General features: G+C 36.5%; 1 protein-coding gene across 13 annotated transcripts in view; it reads left to right on the top strand.

The window, feature by feature from the left end:
* RBM26 (RNA binding motif protein 26) overlaps positions 1-7,351 on the top strand; it is an 84,393-nt gene extending 77,042 nt beyond the window's left edge. For 2 of the 13 annotated variants that reach the window (XM_007114412.4, XM_007114411.4), the window contains exons 22-23: positions 470-528; positions 4,246-7,350. Coding sequence is in view for 2 of the 13 variants with exons in the window: in XM_007114410.4 (XP_007114472.1) it covers positions 4,246-4,269 (24 nt within the window). In the remaining 11 variants the exon portion in view is untranslated. Of the gene's footprint in view, positions 1-469; positions 529-2,793; positions 2,888-4,245 lie in introns of all 13 variants that reach the window. The other 11 variants (XM_007114406.3, XM_028497767.2, XM_007114409.3 and 8 more) reach the window with 9 other exon arrangements.
* The last annotated feature ends 11,469 nt before the right edge of the window (positions 7,352-18,820 follow it).

Below are 18,820 nucleotides of genomic sequence, written 5' to 3'. Positions count from 1 at the left end.
GAATGGAGGGTGGAAGATTACATATTTATCTTTTACAGTTTATCCTTTTGGTTGCAAGTGTTTCTACCCCTCCTGAGAATATAGTGATTATATTAAAAGTCACATTAAAAAAAATTACTTTCTTCCCATACTGGGGTCCTCACAATCACAGACTGTAATTTCACCACCATAGTCTTTTGCCAGTGGAGTAGCTAGTGGATGCTGTTCCTCTTTTTCTTTTCTTCCCACACTTAGGGTTAAAGTTATATATATATTCTTGATGGTAATAGTATTTCATAGGAATGTTTTGGCTTGCAGTTGATGCACATGTTTATATTTAAAATTTCACTATCAGATTTCTTTTGTCAAAATAGTGACTTTACTTGAAACTTCTTTACTTAGAGCTGTGATATATTTTGATGTAGTCTCTTGTATGTTGACTGTGTGCTATTCTGATTCATTAGGTAAGTGTGTTTTCTTTTCTTTTTAGTAGTCGTGAAAGATGCCAAATTGGCAGAGGCTCACGTTTCTTCTCTTTACACCAAACAGGTATTATAAAGAAAGAAAATCTTGCAAAGGCCAGTTAAATCTCCATGCTGATTTTTGGCTTTATAATATGATTAGTAAATTTTAGCATGATGTTTTGCAATTATTGTAAAATTCCCTTATAATGTAACTGAAATCACATACTATTTATTTAAACCCATAAATAGCTAATCACTTTCCCTAATCTTAAATTCTGTAGTAACCTAAAATTAAAATGTTTTACACCATGTTGCTTTGAATGAATCAGAAGACAAGTATGTTTTGATAGGGTCCTGCAGTATGGGGATTAAATATTAGCAACATTCATTAGGTCCATAATTATATTTTTATTATCATTAATATGATTTTAATTATAAATATTATGTAGTATGAAATTGCTATTGGATTTTTTCAAATTAATGAGTATGTTTATAAATACTAGTACTCTACATGTACTTTCATGTGTTCTCATTTAAAACTTAAGATATCCCTTTGAAGTAGTTGTTAATTCCCATTTTACAGATAAGGAAACTTAGGCTAGTAGAGATGGAATGACTTGCCCAAAGTGACAGCTAGTGAGTAGAAGGACTAAATTTGAATTGCAGGCATTCTGATTTCAGTGCCAACTTTTTTAAAACTTCTCCATTGCTACCTCCTTCCTAATTATTGATTGGGCATGAGATTGTGTTCACAATAAATAGTAGTTGTTACACAAAATTAGTAGACTTGGTCATTAGCCAGTTCATACCTTAACCATCCCTTTTAACACAGCACTTTGTTCATATCTCTGTTACAGTACTTATGTTGTAATATAATTTATCTGGTTTATATGTCTGTCTTCCCCACTAGATTACAAGCTCCTCTAGGAAGGGGACCATGTCTTATTCATCTTTTTATCTCTAGTGATTATCATAAAGCCTGGCTCATAGTGGGCATTCAGTTGTTTGTTGGATGAATTAATGGATGAATGCATATTTAAATCTCCAACAATGGAGTGACAATTACCTCCCTTGTTAATTCTTATCAATTTTCTAAAAATCTCTCTTGAAGGTCTTCTCAGTCATTGGGACCGTCTTAGTAAACAATTGATACTGTTAAGTATTGCACCAGTGGGGGTTACAAATACTGATGGAGGAATATACACGTAGTCTTAGTGGAATTTCCGTAACAATTAGTAGGCTATTAAAATTTTGGAGTATTAAATGTTGTCCATTCAGCAGTAAAATCGCCTTTTGGTTTCTATTAGTGTGTAAGAATAGAAATGTCAAGAGCCACTAATCTAGTCCATCCCATTGATTTTTTTATGTCCGAAGATGAGCTAGTGTAGAGTACTGGACAAGGGTTAAGAGATTTAGCTTTTGGTCCCTAGCTCTGTAACTTGACTCTCTGGCCTTAGACAAGTCTCTTAACTTATCCAGGGTTGTTTCCTTGTCTGTAAAATGAAAGGGGTTGGACTAGATGATCTCTAAGGTCCGTTTCACGTCTTTAGTTTCCCTGGTAGTATATTAGTGTTTGATCTAAAACAATTTAACATATCTATACCGATTCTCCCTACCTGTTGTTGCTGTTGCTATTTCTATCATCAGTGGAAACAACTTAGATTTGGTTATGATAATTCATACAGTGTGTCTTGGTACAGTTTTGTACATAGTGTTCCCAAATATTTGCCTTTGCTACCCAAATTCCTTTTAACCTAGGAAGTGTAGATTAACTTCTGTATTCACACTTTTTCTTCTTGCTTGTAACTTTTCCTTTCACTTCCAAACTTAACGTTTAAAACTCTTTCTTATTACAGTATGCTACCTAAAACTTGATACACGCTTTTAAATTCTGCAGTTCTAACAAGTTCTTTGCTGTAGTATAGATCTGGGCTGAGGTGGGAGTAAAAAAGGGATTGAGATGTAGGTAGCCACTTTTTCCAGGAAAAAATTGAAGGAAATTATATATCATTGGTTTAAAAGATTGATTAGGATTACCTCAAGGGATGGTTGAGTTGTCATTTTACATATTTCACTCAATATTTTATGTCTCTACGTAAGCAGTGTTGCTTTAACTGTTATTGGATAATTGTAACATTTAAAAATTCATTTTCGTATTTAACCAGTACTCAAGCATTTAATGAAATCATGTTGCATGAATGGGAGAGTATTCCATAGCTCTTGTTTTATTTTGTAATATGATCAAATGTATCAAACAATAGTTTACTATAAAGATAAGACTTCACTGTTTTAGCTGATTACCTGTAGAAAGTATGGCTGAGCTTAATTGAAGGAAATTTCTTGTTACTAGAACTGTTTTATGGGGACTGTATTTTCAGTCTTACTTGGAACACTAATCACTGGCTCTGAGGGTTACAAAAAGAAGGCAAACAGTTGCTTGTTTGGTATGTTGAAATATCAATGGCTATTGTAGAATATTATACAAACTTTATCAGTCTGTATTTTCTTTCTTTTTTCCCCTTACTATAGTGTGAACTAATTATAGAAAATCAGTTTTAGTCCTTCCAGAATTTATGTAAATATTTGTAAGATTTTCTTTTTTCTTCCCTTGCAAGAAGTCTTTTAGCCTTTTAAATCAAAAATGTCCTGCATAAAGTTCTGGCTTATTAGGTTAGTTCACCTTTTGGTCTTTTGCAGGGCTTTTCTCATTCTTCCAAAACCCTATAATTAAAGCAGAAATTTAATCTAGGAATAAATCGTCAGCATACAGTATTTGTAAGGCAGAAAGAAAATTTCCTTTTCCCAGATCTCAGGAACTACCTTGTTCTTGTTAACTTCTTGAACTGGCTAGTTGCTCTGAGGTATGTATATAGCATACAGGCTTTTAGATGAGAGTAGATTTTTTTCTCTCTGGTCATTGTATACCTATCAGATGACAGCAGATTATCTTCCAAAATAGCTATCTAAAAGACCTAAGAAAGGAAGAAACCTTGGTAAACATGACTGACATGCTCAGTAATTTCTAATGAAAACTTGTTCAAAGAAAAATTTCATACTTGTTCAGTAGAAAAATTCCTAATTTGGTTAATAACTTTCTTGCAGTTTATCAGTATTATGTACTCATTACTTAGTATAATTAAAAGCATTTTTATTTTACTTTTTTGTATCAATTTATTATATTTGCTTCTTCCTCATCCCTCCCTCCCTGTCACTTTACTTCATCCATCCTCTCATCTTCCCAGTCATCCAAGTTAGTCTTCCTTTGTATACAAAACACTGTCTCATTTTGATATGTTCCTTTTTATTTACTTTTGTTGTTAATCATTATGCTTAGTACAGTATTTTATGTCATATAGTGTGATTGAAGAATGAAATGGTTATCACATGGAGTTTAAGGAAATGAAGTCCTTGGGAAACTTAAGACAATTGTTCTTGCTTTTATATCAATATTTTGGAATTTGTTCGTGATTTCTTAAAATTACTACTTTGCCAACCCACACTGATAAAAATTTGCTATGTGGTCAGTTATGACATTTCCTAATCAAAAATTTTAGATCGTAACCATGTTGCAGAGCTGTGATCTTTGCAGCTTAATGTTTCAGTGAAGCATGATGCAGAGTTTTGTTAAATCATTTTAACCCAAGGCTGATCTTTGTGAAATTTGTCTGCAACTTTCCTTTCGATTCCTTTCTCAATTGTATTTAATGTTTAAAAAAATTGGAGGTCAGTGTATGGTATCATTCAGGTTTTAGATTTATTTACTGTTTTCACAGTTTTTTTTAATAGTCTTCTCTTTTTCCAGCAGAGAGAGATCATCATTGCCTGAATTTAGCTTTGTGACTACAACAGCAAGACCTGTTCCTGTCTGGAGACGACTGTTATAATAATATGATACTATCGTTTTATGTTTGCCCTTTATCATTTTGAATAGATGTTTACATGTACCATAATTAGCATTTTATCTTTACAGTTCTTTTAGGGTACATCTGAGTCCAGAAGTAAATCTGATTGTGTGCTTTGTCTGACCTTATTCTTAAATGTTTTCTCCCCTTTATAGCCATTTATTTTTAAACAGTCTAAGAAGGAAAAAAAAGAAAATCCTCTTGGTTTTCCTAACATGAGATAAGTTTTCAGTCTCAGCCAAATTGAAATTGTGTCTAGGAAGTCTATAAAGCCATGATACTGTGTTCATTAGCATGAACAATTTAGAATGATGAAAATGATTAAAAAGTTAAACCTTGGTTTGGCTTTAATTTTCCTGGGTTTTTAGGATACATTTCTGGAGTTAGGATAGTCACTTAAAATAATTTTGAACCATTAGTAAAATACTTTTTTCACATGGTGATAACTTGCCTGTTTCTTCTAAATATACTTATTGAAGTCACTGCCAAGGCCACTTACCCAAATAATTTTTAAAAAATTCTTAACTCTTCAAAATAAACAAGGAGAATAATTTTCTTTCTTTTCAAGTAGTATAAAATCTGTGGATTATAAATATTGAGAAATATCTGTTAAATGTCTAATTTACAGAGTTTTTCCTTATTTTCCTCAGTTGCAACCAAAAGACATCAAAGACAATTTTTGAAGCAAGGGGAAGTAGTGTTGTGTGTCTAGCATTGTTAAAACTATAGTTTTCCTGCCTTAAAAGGTGTATGTCCGTATTATTTATTTATAAGCAATATGGCTTGGAATTATTTATAAAGAGTGTGATTAAATTTTATTCTAAATATTCACCCAAAATACCCTCTTTATAATGGGTACCATAAAGTTTTCAGAAAGTTAATTTCTTAGTATTCCTTCATAGATTCTCATTAGCATTTGAGAAGTCAGAAGTTACACTTGATAGCAACTCTTATTAGAAAAGTCCAAATTATACTTGATCCTTTTCTCCCTTGTTTTGTTTTTTTTTTTAGTTCCATTCAGCCATGCTCATATTTTCACCTTTTTGTGCAAAGTTAACTACTCTGCAAGCACTTTTTCTTGAGTATGCATTGCATTTGTCTTCATGAAAAAAAGAATGAACCCGTCAGACATAATGTAAGTTATCTATTTTGATCCATGTTAGTTGGAGACAGCATGGTTAATGTAGGCTTGGTTTAAAGGAAGGTCTTAACATAATTATGACCTTATAGCCTACAGGGCATTTTAAAAATTGGACTTCTCTTTTAGTTCACATTTGCGAAAAAACATATAGCTGATGGGAGTTCACAAATATTTTCCCAGATTAGTTCAGTAGTTTTTTCTTTTTAAGGAAAGATTCTCTGCCTGTGTAATAGAATAGTTCTAACCTGCTGGGCTAAAAACCCAGAAAACATTCTCTGAAGAGACCATACTTGCTGTTAACAGTTTTGGTTGGTTAATAGATGTGGATCGTATCCCACCACTCTCAATTTTATTTTGTCATCTTCCTCCCCCCTCCCGCCCCCATGCTTTTAAATTAAAAACAAAATAAATTGAACATGCCATTGGGAATCAGAAGTCGAGATGATTTAATTCTCATTGAGATCATTGTACTTTTTGAAAATTGCTGTGAGATCTGGTAGGTCAGGTACATATTTGAGTTCCCATATGTTTATTAATTAAAAATAGGGATTTTCATTATTTCATTTTCCTGAAGAGGATTCTTATGGAGCTATGTGTAGATAACTGTACAGAATCACTTTTGTGTAATTGAGTGAAGCAGTTTAACTGCATGATTGCATTATGGAAGCCTTTTATATATCTTTATATTTTTCAATATACTTAGATTTTACACTATCAGCTGCCCTAGTCATGCTATATTTGTTTTTTTTTAATAGAGTTTATAAATATTTGTGCTCAAAATACAGATCAATTGAATATTTTGGGTCTTGTTTACAAGATAAATAATACTTTAAAGTGATGCAGCCCCTCAAGTGTCTTAGGAAAAAGTCATTGGTGCTATAAAACCTTTCAATATCATTTTTCAACCTGTTATCTAGACTTTGCTAGGCTTAAATCTATGGTTGCTTATAACTTAATCTAATCTAGCAGCATAATTATAAAAGTGGTCTGCGGTGAGTCAGGTAAAGAGCCCAGCCAATTAGAAACATCCCATAATTTAAAGATAAGATGGAGAATGACATTATATTAATTTGTGTCCAACTTCCCCAAAAGAAAATAGTTTCTTCAGTTTTTCATTAGCTCTTTTGATAAAAGGTGTGGTGTGTTAATATGACTAGAATACAAAAAATGATACATTCAGCATGGCTCAGTTTTCCCACATTTCAAATGGAAAACTTTTCTAGTCCTAAAATATGGTGTAATCCTGTTCTGCTTTAAATTCCCATCTGTCTTTTACTCAACAGGAGGCAGGGTAATTCTTAAATATTTATAGAACATTTGATGAGTTCTAAAGAGATGTATTATTTACATTGTACAAGTTTTGTGTTGATGTGCAGATTGTTTTCTACATCTGCAAGACTTCATTCCAGCACCTTAGTGAATGTTCTTAAGATACAATTTTTAAGTATCAGCAAAGCATTCATAGATGTTTACTTTTGATTCTCAGAATCCTGAACCTGTTTTGGGTATGATGTTACTTCACAACATGTCTGGCACAAGATTTCCTTTAATAGTGGTTTAGTCTAACTCAATTTCTGTGGATTGTTGAACTGAAAAACACCAAAGGAGTTCTTTCTTGTCTGGAGACTGGATTGTTCCAGTTTTTAATACCTGTGCCCATAAGTATCCCATTTCACGAATGTGTGTTGGCATGGGGGAAAAATTCCCTGCTCTTTGAGTGGAGCGAAAGTAATTGGTTAAGCTGTAGCAGCTTTTTTTGTTTATTTTTTAAAGTGATAATAAAACTTGAACTGAAAATGGTAAAACTTGAACTAGAAAACTCTTGTATGCTTAGAATGTTTATAGTATTACGTGTTTATGTGAGGTTGTCAACATTTTTATTATTTATAGTTGAATTATGTTGTTTGTTAAATATCCATAATGTTTATTATTTTTATATTTTGAAAAATTTTAAAATAAAATAGTCTTACTAAAAGCAGTTGTTAACTTTTTAAAATTGTCTTGCATTTTGCATCAATTATAGTAATATAGAATAGAAAGGAAAACTTGCAGCCCGTGGGCACTGCACAAGTAGAAACATAAAGTGCTTATACTGTCAACTTCCAAGGCCAATGAAAGTTTTTGGAACTTCCCTCCATAATTTTCAGTTTTCATCTGAACATTTCTCCTGATCTAATTTGATATACTTTTCCAGCATTCAGCATGTTCATTTCATATTTATTTTTATTGAATGATAAATATTGCAATATTTGTTTTTTGTTTGTTTTTCATTGCAGATATCCCTTCCATCATCTATACTGTGGGTTAAATAAGTTTGATAATAACCTGTCTTCCACTGCTTCTACAAGAAAATACATTATCATCTCAGTATATAAGTTTTGATAAAAATCTAGTTAAAGAGATCTGGTTATGAAATAGTAGAAGTCTCTGGCTTAAAACAGAGGACTTTGGTTAATAAATAATGATACTTGGTAAAATTATTAAAAAGAAATATATATATAGATATATACCCATATATAGTACAAATTACAAAAAAGTAAGCCTTTAAAGTCTTTCACATTTTGAACCATTTTTTAATCTTAAAATGATATCTGTCCCTAAGATCTCATTTAAATCAGAATTTTCAGGGACATTACCAACCTATTTTTTAAAAAAAATAACATCTGTGATTTAAAACTTCGTAGACATCCTGTATTTTTTATTAGAAGTCAGTGTTAGGAAGAAATACTTAGAAGTTATAGCCGTCTGCAAGTTTGGAGTTGGATAGCTTTCAAATTTGTACTAAGTTTAATGCAGTATTTGTTGTTTAGGGTTTTTTGGGGGATAAATGACTGGATAATATGCCAACTTCATATTTTATTTTTTTCTTATCAAGTTGATATTCAGAGTTAACAGAAATTAAAGAATGATGATAAAAAGGAAGATCTCTGGCATTTAACAATTGTCATGTCTGAATGAGGTAAGAATTTACAGAAAAACCAAACAGGTAACTCTTGACAAAAATATTGAATACTGAGCTGATTATTAGTCATGGCAGCCCTCACATACATCATATTTATAATATTAAATGGGTGAAAACTGCCTATACTAAAAATGTAATATAATCCTAACCAACCATTTTTTGGTCAACCTAAAAGGAGTAGGTCTTTTAAATTTTGTTTTGTCAAGGTCTCCAGTGAAAAAGGAGAGAACCCCCAGATTGGGAGTGCTCACAAAAGAATAGAGCCATATAAGGTGCCAAGGATGGGAAGAGGAGGATGGATTATAGATTTAGTCCTGCATTTGTGAAAGTTCTGACTGAAGCAGCCTGGAAGCAAGTAGTACTTTTTTATTTTTATTTTTCTCCTCAACTGATAAGCTTTATGGAGCATCAAAAGACATGAAAATTTCATAGAAAAACATGTATCCAGGGCACATCTATTCAAGGTCCTGCTTGTGTTTCTCATGGGGAACCACTTAAGGAAGGGATGATGATAGCAACCTGAGCGAGTTACATTGCCCCCCCCCACAATAAGTCCCTTTTATCTGCCACAAGAGCACCTCAGCACAACTTAACACATAAAGCCATAAGCCACGCCACTCAGACCTAATGTCCAGATTCAATGTCCCAAGATTTTTACTGTGCTATGTATTTAACCTACCTGTGACTGCCCTTACCCACTTGGACCTGGGAACATTCCAAATGAACAATTAGGGCCTTCCTGTGTGCAATTCTAACTATGGTGTACTGCAAACTATAAACATAGAAAAATCAACTGCATTTCTGTATACTAGCTTTGAACACCTGGAGTCTGAAATTAAAAATACAGTGCCAATTATCAGAAAGGTGACATACTTGGGTGTAAATCTAGCAAACTGTGTACAGGACTTGTATGCTGAAAACTACAAAATGCTGATTAAAAAAAAAGGAGACCAAAGTAAATGGAGAGACTCATGGGTCGGAGAACCCAATGTAATAAATGTGTCACTTCTCCCCAAACTGATACACAGGTGTGACATAAGTAATTTTCTTTTTGGTAGATACAAGATCATACAAAAATTTATATGGAAAGGCCAAAAAGAACTAGAATAACTAAAATGATTTTTTAAGAAGAATCAAGTGGGTGAAATTATCCAATTTCAAGACTTATAGTAATCAGGACTGTGTTCTTGATGGGAGGGATAGACATATAGAGATCACAGAAGTAGACCCACATGAGTGTGCCCAACTCATTTTTAACAAGGTGCAAAAACAGTTGAATGGAGGAAATAATTGCCTTTTCAACAAACAATCCTGGAACGATTGGTCATCCCTCGGCAAAAACAAAATGAACCCTGACTTAAATCTCACACCTTACTCAACTCAAAATGGATCATGGACTTAAATATAAAACTATAAAACTTTTAGGAAGAAAAAAAAAACGGAAAAATCTTTGGAACCTAGGGCTAGGCAAAAAAGTTCTTAAGACTTGATACCAAAAGCTTAATCCATAGAAGTATGATAGATTGAACTTCCTCAAAATTTAAAACTTTGGCTCTGTGAAAGAATCTGTTAAAAGGACAAAGAGATAAGCTACAAAGTGGAAGAAAATACTTGCAAACCATATTTCTAGTATGTGTCAGGAATGGTATCTAGATTATGTCAATAACTCAAAGCAGAACAATAAAAAAGCAATTCAATTAGAACATAGGCAAAAGACATAGAGACATTTCCTCAAAGATGACATTCACATGACAAGCTTGTGAGAAGATATTCAACATTCTTTGCCATTAGGGAAATGAAAATTAAAACCACAATGTGACATCACTACATACCTATCAGAATGGCCAAAGTAAAACAGTGACAACACTAAATGCTGTCAAGGATGCAGAGAAACTGGATCACAAATACTCAGTACATTGCTGGTGGGAATTGGATAACCACTCTGGAAAACAGTGTGGCAGTTTCTTAAATAGCTCAACATGCAACTATCATACGAACTAGCAATTATATTCCTGGGCATTTAACTTATTTTCACGTAAATACCTGTACACAAATGCTCACAGAAGCTTTATTCATAATAGTAAAAAACGAAATAATCCACATCATTCAATGGGTGAATGGTTACTGATACATCAGTTCCATGAAAATACTACTCAGCAGTAAAAAAAAAAAACAAACTATTGATACATGCCACTCCTGGATGAATCTCCAGAGATTACACTGAATGAAATAAGCCAGCCCCAAAAAGCTACTGTGTGAATTCCATTTATATAATATTTTTGAAGTGACTGTAGAGATGAGGAACAGACTAGTAGTTGCCAGGGATTATGGAGGTGGTAGCGGTGGGAGGGAAGCGGATGTGGCTGTGAAAGGGAAACGAGGGATCCTTATGGTGATGGAAACTGTGTTATCTCGTCTATCAATGTAAGTATACTGGTTGTGATAATTGTACTATAGTTTTGCAAGATACTACCGTTGGATTAGCAGAAATTTGGTAAAGGGTAATGGGATCTCTGTTATTTCTTACAACTGCGTGTCAATTTTAATTATCTCAATCAAAAGTTTAAAAACAGTAAAGGCAGAATAACATCTAACTAGTCCCATTTTAGGGTGCAATCTAGGGAAATGTCTTGGATGTGTGCTCCCCATAAAGAATGAGGTTTTGGGAATTCCCTGGTGGTCCACTGGTTAGGACTCCACACTTCCACTGCAGGGGTCACAGGTCCCCTGGTCGGCGAACTAAGATCCCGCATGCTATGTGGCACGGCCAAAAGAACAAAAAAAGGTCTTGAGAACAAGTATTTGAGGTATATAAAAGCAATGAATTGAGTTTGCACACTTGAGAACATTTGGAATTACTGCAGACTTATTTCTTTCACTGGTTACACCACAACCAGTGCCAGTAAATGAAGTAGTTCTATATATATGTTGCGTGTTAATTCTTCCCATCAGCGTTGCTGCCTGAAAGGGACTTCAGACTGAGAAATGGCACAGCTCACCTACATATGAAAAGGTGGGTGAGGAGTAAAACAGTTGATTCTTATCTCGCTCTTCCTGCCCTTTATCATAGTTCAGGAGGGTTGAAATCATCCAAAAGGGGAAGGAAACAGAACAAAAGCAAAATTTTAAATGCTCTGAAGGAACAGAGTTTCATGAAAGTATAAAGCAAATGGATATGACTTAAGAAAGGCTTCCCGTAACAAGTGATCTTTGATTTGAGATGAGAGCTGAGCAGGAGTTTACTATGGGGGAGCATATTCTTGAGGGAGTGAACAGTTTTGTACAAAAGTACTATTGAGGGACCAAATGTGCATATGAAGAATGAGAGAAACCCAGTGCGGCTACAAGGCAGAGATATACAATTTGAGAATTATTTACTACAGAAATCTTAATTTAATCTGTCAGTGAGCATGAAATTCCTAGAGATCAAGTATAGAGTGAGGAACTCTACATTTAATCCAGTTAATGTGGACAGATTCTGCAAAGGAAAATTAGAAGGGGCAATGACAGAGGTAGAAGAAAACCCAGGAGTGGGAGTTATAGAGGCCAAAATTTTAAAAAGCCCACTTTGTTTTATAAGGAAATGATACAACAGTTTTAAATGTTGCAAGGTAAAGTAAGATGAAATGTGAAAATGTCCATTGGATTTTAGGATAAGGAAGTCACTGATAACCCTGGAATGTGTTTTTGTCTGTTTTTTTATTTTGTTTTGCTTATTTGCTTTTTTATTTTTTAATTTTTATTTATTTATTTTTGGCTGTGTTTGTTCTTCGTTGCTGCACGCGGGCTTTCTCTAGTTGCAGCGAGCGGGGGCCACTCTTCGTTGCGGTGTGCGGGCTTCTCATTGCAGTGGCTTGTCTCATTGTGGAGCACGGGCTCTAGGCTCACAGGCCTCAGCAGCTGCGGCACGCGGGCTCAGCAGTTGTGGCTCACGGGCTCCAGAGCACAGGCTCAGCAGTTGTAGCACACGAGCCCAGTTGCTCCACGGCATGTGGGATCTTCCCAGACCAGGGATCGAACCCGTGTCCCCTGCATTGGCAGGCGGATTCTCAACCACTGTGCCACCGGGGAAGCCCAACTTATTTGCTTTTTAATGATGGATATCGGAGACAATGGATAGGCCAAGGAGTGAAATGAGGATAAGGATATGGAGACAGAGTATAGACAGGTTTTTTTGTTTGTTTGTTTGTTTGTTTTTGCGGTACGCGGGCCTCTCACTGTTGTGGCCTCTCCCGTTGCGGAGCACAGGCTCCGGACGCGCAGGCTCAGTGGCCATGGCTCACGGGCCCAGCCGCTCCGCGGCATGTGGGATCTTCCAGGACCGGGACACGAACCCGTGTCCCCTGCATCGGCAGGCGGACTCTCTACCACTGCGCCACCAGGGAAGCCCTAGACAGGTTTTTTGAGAAGATTTTTAAGGATAGAAGAGAGATTAGTAGTTTGCAAGGCAGATGGGATAAAGGGAGGCCAGAGGCCTAATCATGTTTAAATCTCTGCAGAAAGGAGTCCCAATTAGAAGACAGAGTAGACAATAATGATAGTTTACTGGTGCCCAAAAGATGGGATGAGAAAAGATCCAAAGCACAATTAGAAGGACTGCCCCCTAGGTAGTAATACACACAGGTCGTCCGCTGGAGGACTAACTGGAGACAAGGAGAGAAAGAAAATTTCATTATGATTTTAGGTTTGGTAATGGAATTAAAAGAGTTCCCATCAGATAACTTTAGTTTTCTTTACAAGTAGGAATACCATTTGCTGCATAGCCGTCACCTGTGTAACTGCTGTATAGCATCCCCCTTTTACCATCTTTCCCAGTGATACCTGAGAATCTCCTAAATATCTAGTCTTTACTAGTCCCCTCACATTCTTCCTTACCAGATTCATCTGGACTCTTCACGAAGGGCTCTATCACTATGTGGCCTCTGTTAAAACACTGCTTTACTGGTAACCCTCATAGTGTCCTTCTCCCCTACCCAGGACACCAAAGCTGCACTGAGGTGTGAGAAAGTCAATGACCCTTCTCCAACTCTGTCAATCTTTGTTCCTGGGATCCAGTGTATAGCAACTGCTCAGAGCCTGTCTCTCTTGAACACAGCTCTTCTATTTCCTGTCCTAAACCTCTCATGCCAGTGGGTAAACAAACATGTTGCTATCTCATAATCCTTTTTTGCCCTTTCTACTCTCTTTTTTGATATTTAGGTGAAAAAGTAGTTTTCATAAATATCAATTAATGAAAATAAGTGGTCAGAGGAGTGGCAAAAGCATGAAGTAATTAGAATGGAAAGGGTTGTAAGGAAAGTAGAAGCTAGGATAGAAGGAATCTGAAAAGAAACAAGGTTTAGAGCATGGTAAGAACTTTGAACTTCATAGTGTGGTGTTGCTGCTGAAAGGTTTGAAAGTTTATAAGAAAGAAGGTGATGGAATGAAATGGAAGACAGGGATGAGGGTAGGGTAGTGTTAAATGATTATATTTGCAGTTTTGAAAGATCATTATTGCAGTGGTAAGGAAGGTGAATTGGAGGCAGGGAGGACATTGAGCATAACAAGGGCAGAAAAACCCCAGGTTTCTGGGCTGAGCAGTAAAGCTGAATGGTTGTGAGATGGGGCATGTGGGATTGGGAACTGGTTTGTAAAAAAGAAAAGAAGTTGAATTCATTTCTGACATGTTGAGCTTCAGGGCCTGCAGCATATCAAAATGGAAATAACCTGTGGGCAGATGTCTGCTATCTGAAGCCCAGGAGAGAAGTCTGGGATGCAGATATAGGGCTGGGAACCATATATAAGAATGAGATTTCCCAGTGAGGACACATAGCATTCAAAGAGGGAAGACTAAGGATGGTGAACTCCATTATTTGCAAGGACTGGAGGAGGAGGTAACCATGAAGTAGATGAAAAAAGTTGCTAGAAGAAGACCAAACTGAAGTGGTGTCACAAAAGCCAGTGAAGGAGAGAACTTCACAGGTGGGGGCTTAATCAAATAAGAAGTCAAGTAAGGTCAGGATGGATTGACAATTCATAAGTCTGTACATAGTTTAATGGAAGGAAAAGACATACTGATGTGGAATGAAGAGTAACTGGGATGCGAGGTGGAGACAATGTAGGAAACTCAAAGTGGAAGGCAAAATTCAGTGTGGTAGCTTGCTGGGTAAAGGAAAGGTGGTGGTTGTTTCTTTTTAGAATGGCAGAAACATGAGCTCATTTTTTATAGACTGAAGGAGAAGAGTCAATGGAAGGAGGAGATTAAGAATGTAAGGGAATTTGTTTATAATTGATAAGATGTTTCAGGGTACACCGTGGAAAGGGATGACAGAGCACTTGTGAGAACAGTGATGAGAGTATGCTAGAATGTGGTCGCCAAGGCCCAAGGGGAATGTGGCAGAGAGAAATGCATGGAACTAGCCAAATTCTGTATTTTAAATCAGTTTTGATAGTGCTTTTGGTCAATACTGAGGCAGGTGTCAGGTGCTGGGGGATGCTGGTTGTCATTTGCAACCAATCCCCAAAAATCTAAACACAACTGGAATATTGTAATTGTCCATTACAAAATGTAAGTACTTTGCTCATAATAAGCATCCAAAATATTTGTAAAATAAATGGATTAGGCTGCTCTGGACTTTTCTGGAAAAGAGAGAAGGGAAATTATTAATAATAAACGTGTAGGAAGGGGTAGTGAGGAGAGGGAAAATACTAGGGAAGAAAGATGAAATAACAAAGACTGGCACCAGAATTAAAAAGACCCTGTGAAGAAAAATGTGTTTGTCTATGCTTTCCAGGCCTAAAAGAAAATTTTGGGTTTTTCTTTTCTTTTTTTTTTAACTCTGAACTATTTATTTCTTTCAAGCTGTGTCTTGATGCCTGGAGTAATGAAAATCTTCCCAGGGCAAGAGTTGGTAACTTTGGTTCCTGCTACTGCTTCCTAGAAATGAGTAACGTAAGGTAAGTAGAGAGAGGAAGCACCTGGGTTTAGTAATTGTGTGACCTCCAGCAAATGATTGGAGTAAAGATCTCAGTCTCCTCATATGTAAAGTGGAGCTAAAAACAACACCTTTCTCACTGAACTATTGAGAAAATCTGATGAAACTGCAAAAAGTAAGGATTTATTTGGGGCATAACAGTGACTCAATGGATTAGTAATTATTTATAAAGCCTTGGGGGTTGGAAAACACCGCCTATGAGCTCCCTGTCTGGGGGAAAGGAAGGCCCAGAGGAAGGTCATAATGAAAATGGATGCAGGATAGTTCCATCATCCACTCCCAGTGCCTCATCTGGGAAGGTGAATTGGATTTACCTTCTCATCTGGTCTGGTTTAGTTGTAGGGAATCCTGGGAAAAGTCTTGGTGTTTCCCCTTCTTTACTCCAGCTGCTTCTGAATACTCTGGAGCCCTCAATTAAAGGGGCATGGAGCCTGTGGAATATTGATAGCTGAGCTTTTTGTATTGCAGGGAATTAAGGCTGCTTCAGGTACTCCCTATGAGCTCTGTGTCTTGGGGGAAACTGGCTTGAGAGGTATATATGGTGAGGAATTCCAAAATTATTCAAGGTTAAAAGATGTGCACAAATTTCCGTTACCACAGTTTACTTAAATAGCGCCAGTCCCCAAATGCCATGATTCAAAAATCAGTTATCACAGTATATTAGCATGTAGTTGTGTTGCCTTCTTGTCTCCCAGTGATAGACTCATGAAACAGTTTACAAAAATGGGTAATGAAGTGCTAGTTACAGCAGTTTTAAAGTGGCAGAGAGGGTCGTTGCTATCTCAAGAGTGAAGAATAGAAGGGGACAGTTAACTGTCATGGAAGAGGGGCCGGCTCACAGCGGCTGCTTGGACTTCTGAGGAGTTCACACACGGCTGATTCTGAAAGTGATAAAAGATGCTGGAAGGGTACACACAAGAGCTCGAAGTGGGAGCTGCTTTTCTTCCTTTCTTTCCCTGGTAGTCTCCCAGCCGTGCCTCCCATTGGCAGGCAGTCTGGGAAATGCAGCTCGCAGACACCCAGCGTTGCAAAGCCAAGTGTAGAGGGGTTGGATTGGGTCTGAGAGGCAGTAGGTAAATAACAGCATAGCTGCCATCACCATTTCTCCCAGGGATTGTTGCAAAAATAGGATTGCTAATGCCTTGCTTTGACACCCCAGATCTTTGAAGAGGCATGTCCACAGGGCCACTGTCACATGTTTGCAGCACTTGTAAGTCATGCATTGAAATAAATGGACACTTGTTGCCCAAATATCAACCAGAGGTCAGTTACAACTACTTTTTCTTGGTCTACAAAAATCAGACACTTTTTCCCAAAGGCTATCATTGTTATTTGTAATAGTTCATTTCATTTCTTATCTTCAAATGGCTAACCTTTGTGTGATTCCATGTCCAAGAACTTTGCTGGCCTTCTTTTATCTATTCTCAGGCTGTGGGTTTGCTTTTTCTTTACACCCTTTCTCATTTCCCTCTCTATTTCTGGTAATGAGGTATCCTGGGTGTTCATTCTTTGAGAGGATTTTTCAGTATGCTACTCAAAGAAAAAGAGGCTAAGGAATCTGAGATTTTAATTCATTTCAACTTTCTTTGTTTCTTTGTTATACCCCTCCTGACCCACTGGGAAGAAACAAATCTGTGCCTTTGGAGAATTTTGAGCTTATGCTCTGGAAACGAAAACAGAGGCTTGCACATACTTCTTAATATATTTCTTGTTTTCTTTTACATACATTCATTTATACATAAGCATTTCTATGTGATAAAGATAGATAACCACAGCATTTGAGCGGTTTAAAAATACTGTTAAGACAGTTCTGGGATCCTACCTGATACCTGCTTGTACTGGTGGCAGTGACACCACGATGGAAGAGGAGAATGTGAATATACAGAGAAAGTTAATGAAAATTACTAAATGAATTATAGATGACAAGTCTTGCTTATATTCTAATTTTCATAGCTATTTTTTTCAAATACATCTTTGATATGCTCAGAAGCTATAAGAAAGATACCAAACAGTTAAACTGATGAGTGCTTCTTTTTCATTGCATCATTTTGTGCTTTATAACTTTTTATGGAAACTTTTAGAGGTACCTCACTTTTTGACTTAAAAAATGGAATATTTGTCTCAGAGAGCTAGACCTAGCTGCAGTTAGTTTTTGAAAAATTATGCCTCTATGGCTTTAAGGGAAGACTGGCTTGATATAACATCCCAAGGAAGTCTTTATGATACATTGGTTTGCTAATAACACCATCGGCTAAGAAGTAGTAAGTGAAGGTTCTAAACTAGTACGTATCATACATAACATGCACATAGGCATAAAATGAACAAAACTAACATGTTCTATGAAGTGTTCATTTTTATTAACTGACTATAGCAATAAAACGTGTATTCTAGTGGAAAGAGCCTTTCGTGACCAGGGTTCCATTCCAGTTCAGGCTCTACTACTAATTAACTCTGTGACCTAGGCAGTCATTTAACCTCTCTGGACCTGACTTTGCTTATCTGTGATAAAAGAAAATGAATCAGACCAGGAATGACAAGCAGGATACATCCTGACCACCAACTCCAGAAAGTAGCCTGTTAAGAGCTGAGTTGAAAATTCTAAGGCTGAGTCTGGGCTTAATGAGGAGTGCCATGATAGATTAGTGCTATCTGCTGTGAGTGCAGGATATGGAGAGCAGCAATGTAAGTGCCAGATATTAGCTGTCTCCCTAGACTAGGTTACCTCCAAGGCCACTTGTGCTATGCCATATAATTCAAGTTATTCATCATTTAAATTTAATTTACAAACATAAAGCAAACTGGAAAAACAAATCTTGAGGTTCCCTGACCTAAACATGGATTTTGGAAAAACACAATTTTTCCTTTTGGAAGTAGAAATAAAAAAGGAAGTTTCTGCCAGAACTTTTTTGAAAGCATTTTAAAATAATGTAAACTTATCTCCCTTCACGCTTTCATTATCACATGAAATATTAAGTACCAACTTTGAAATTGTCACAGTGTGGGTGTTGAATATTTGCTGAATTGAATTGAATTGGGGGATAGAAAGATGAATAGACAGAGCCTTTGCTCTTGTAGAGTTCATGGCCCAGTGGGGAAGGCAGATGTCCTGGCAGGTAATTCCAATACAATATGTTAAAGGCTATAATGGTTTTGTGAAGCTTAAAAAATGAAATGACTAACTTTGTCTGAAGGAGGTCCTGCAGGTTCCACACAGAAGATGACATCTGAGCTGAGTGTTAAAGGACGAATAAAAATCTGTCTGGTGGGGCTTCCCTAGTGGCGCAGTGGTTGGGAGTCCGCCTGCCGATGCAGGGGATATGGGTTCGTGCCCTGGTCCGGGAGGATCCCACGTGCCGCGGAGCGGCTGGGCCCGTGAGCCATGGCCGCTGAGCCTGCGC

The sequence above is a fragment of the Physeter macrocephalus genome, chromosome 13, assembly GCF_002837175.3.
Source record: "Physeter macrocephalus isolate SW-GA chromosome 13, ASM283717v5, whole genome shotgun sequence".
In the NCBI taxonomy this organism is placed as follows: Eukaryota; Metazoa; Chordata; class Mammalia; order Artiodactyla; family Physeteridae; genus Physeter; species Physeter macrocephalus.
This window is presented reverse-complemented; position numbering and strand designations above follow the sequence as displayed.